The sequence below is a fragment of the Loa loa genome (assembly GCF_000183805.2).
Source record: "Loa loa unplaced genomic scaffold supercont3.125, whole genome shotgun sequence".
Taxonomy (NCBI): domain Eukaryota; kingdom Metazoa; phylum Nematoda; class Chromadorea; order Rhabditida; family Onchocercidae; genus Loa; species Loa loa.
Window position 1 is genome coordinate 84,009 of NW_018108305.1, and position 2,706 is coordinate 86,714.

Here is a 2,706-nt window from a genome sequence, read left to right on the forward strand (position 1 = left end):
ATTATTGTATTATTACGCTTTTAGTATTATCAATGATCATTATATAGGACAAATCATCAAAAAATTAATAATGTATAATTCATGCGGAAATGATGTCACCAATCATCCTCAGATGATCGAGTGTGACATGAAAATACATTAGTCAATAGTTTGAAAGTTGAAAAAAAAGCAATGCTGATATATTTTGGTATTAATTATTTAAATTAATTATCAAATATTTTGAAGGAAAAATCTTTGTCGTTTTATTGATTATATGTGTGATTATTAAGTGATTCTAATTAATAGTGATATTTCTTTTATGATTTAAATCAAGTTTACATCTTAGCTATCATTCATTATCACTTTTTTTAACAAAATTATCACTTCATCATAATTATCATCGTTATTTGTTCGATGCATCGATTAATTTTTGTTTTTAAATATTATCTCTTTGCTTATATATGTTTCAATTAGCAATGATGACATATGAATATTAATATATCAATCAATTACTCATATTTAGATCTGATCAAAATTTTCGTAATACACCTCTTGAAAAGATACGACAATATAATCTGTAACCTGAAAACTGTCCAACTTATTGCAACCTACCAAGTTATCTTATATGCATAATATTATTACTGTATGAACGCTAAACAACAATTAAATGCTAACGAATTGGATTCTTATTTTAATGAGTAAATTTTTAATTTTTTTTCCTCTTTTAAATTAATAATCTAACATAGAATAATTTTATCACAGGTGAATGTACTATTTCTTAATTAATTAATTACTTACTAAAATATTTTTATATCTTAGTAACATTAAAAATAAACTTCTTTTCTTGTCTTCTTTTTTTTTAGCTACATCAAACGACGGAATGGACCATCAATGGGTTTAAATGGAATGGGTTCAAAAGTTAGCACAAACAATTCAAATTTAACTATAACAAATAAAAGTTTGAATGGAAATGAAATGAATAATATGAAAGATAATTGTAATGTAATTATGAGACCTAAAAAGGTTAGAAAATATTTTAAATTAAAATATTGCTTAATTAATTTATTGGATTTAGTGAAATTTTAAATTAAATAAATCCTTTGTTTTCAAAAAAATACCAATAGAAGTTTGTCATTTTTTTCTAAAATGAATTAATTTTTGATTTTTTTTTTATTTTATTTAGATGATTTTTGATTTACCAATTATAATACTCAAAAATTTCTACATTTTTAAATTTCTAAAATTTATTAAATGAATTTTAATTTGTTGCTTAATTTTATAATGCTCATATTTTATTTGCAACTAATGCTTAAATTGTTAGCTTCAATTAACCAATGATTAATTGTTTAGTTCCGATAACATTTGCATCAAATTAAAACAAAATTAATTAATTTTTCAGTTAAAAGGATGTTCAGGAAAAGCAACAACAAAAATTGATACGATATCGACCGCTAAGTACAGCTAATTCATATGCTTCATCACTTGGTAACTTATTAAGATTAATTAAATTAATTAATCAATTTTGTCTTTTTTTTTCAAAATTATTTTGAACCAATTAAGAAACTATGTAGTGTTTTGTGACAAGACGAAGTAATTAATTAATTAATTTTATGCAAAAATAATAAACAGCAATTGTATTCATTTAAAGTAAAAAATGGAAATAAAAAACCATTTCTTCTGAAAAAAAAGAGCAACAAATGCAATTAAGAATAAAGGAAGGACGAATGCAAAGGGACTATCCCAAATAATATTAATATTACTAATTAATTACCGATAAAATTATTGTTATTTTGCAAATAATAATAAGATATTATTGAGAATTCTGCAAGAAAAAAGAAAATATTATTTAAATTCGACTTTATTTGGAATCGAATTACAGGTGTAATCAATAATTTAAAGCAAGTAACTTTTAAAACAGTAATATTATATCTTATCGATTTTTTCAGCAAGTGAATAATAATATTATTATAATATTTTTTAATTATTTGAATTTTAGTATTTAAAATGAAAATTGTTTTAAAAATTAATCGAATCTAACCAAAAATTTTTTTCTTTTTTACCTCATTACTTAAGTGGTCTCAATTTGATTTCATTGCGAATTATTTATAATTGAAATTTTCTAAATGTTAATTTAAATTTAGCTTCATCCGGGATGACCGATATTAGATGGCGTAATTCGCATGTTTCACCATGTTCATCATTGTCAACCAGTTGTCAACTTTTCCATGAATCACCTAATATGGTTTGTCATATTATTGTTTTCGAGGAATATTTGAAGAAAATAAATCTTCCCATAATTGAAAATATGACCTATTTAAGCTTAAAGATCAGTTAACAATTTATGTGGTACTTTATTAAAAGCATAATAATTAGCAATTTCAAATTGTTAATTTGAAAATTTGATTGGAGTGAGCAATTAATACTTTAAATTTAGTTATACATATCCTGTTATGAGGGAAAAATTCCACAATTAATCATACTTTTAATTATGATAAAAGTGGAAAATGTCTGCAACGATATGTTTGATTTTTATACATAGAAAAAAACAATTTCGAAAATTGCAATAATAGGTGTAATTAGGGTAAAATGGAAAATTAGCTATCAAATGACAGGTTAATACTGTATATTTTTTTTAAAATTTTTATTCATTTATTTAAATGAATGCACTTGCTTTTTATTTTTCTATTATTATTATTATTATTATTATTTATTATTATTATTATTATT

The 2,706-nt window shown here is 22.1% G+C and overlaps 1 protein-coding gene across 1 annotated transcript in view; it reads left to right on the forward strand.

Moving 5' to 3' along the window:
- Positions 1-870: 870 nt before the first annotated feature.
- LOAG_14378 (hypothetical protein) overlaps positions 871-2,706 on the forward strand; it is a gene marked incomplete at both ends in the record, with an annotated part of 3,863 nt that continues 2,027 nt past the window's right edge. Inside the window, 3 exons of the mRNA XM_020448803.1 lie at positions 871-1,002; positions 1,395-1,464; positions 2,121-2,221. Of these exons, the coding sequence (XP_020301079.1) occupies positions 871-1,002; positions 1,395-1,464; positions 2,121-2,221 (303 nt within the window). The remainder of the gene's footprint in view (positions 1,003-1,394; positions 1,465-2,120; positions 2,222-2,706) is intronic.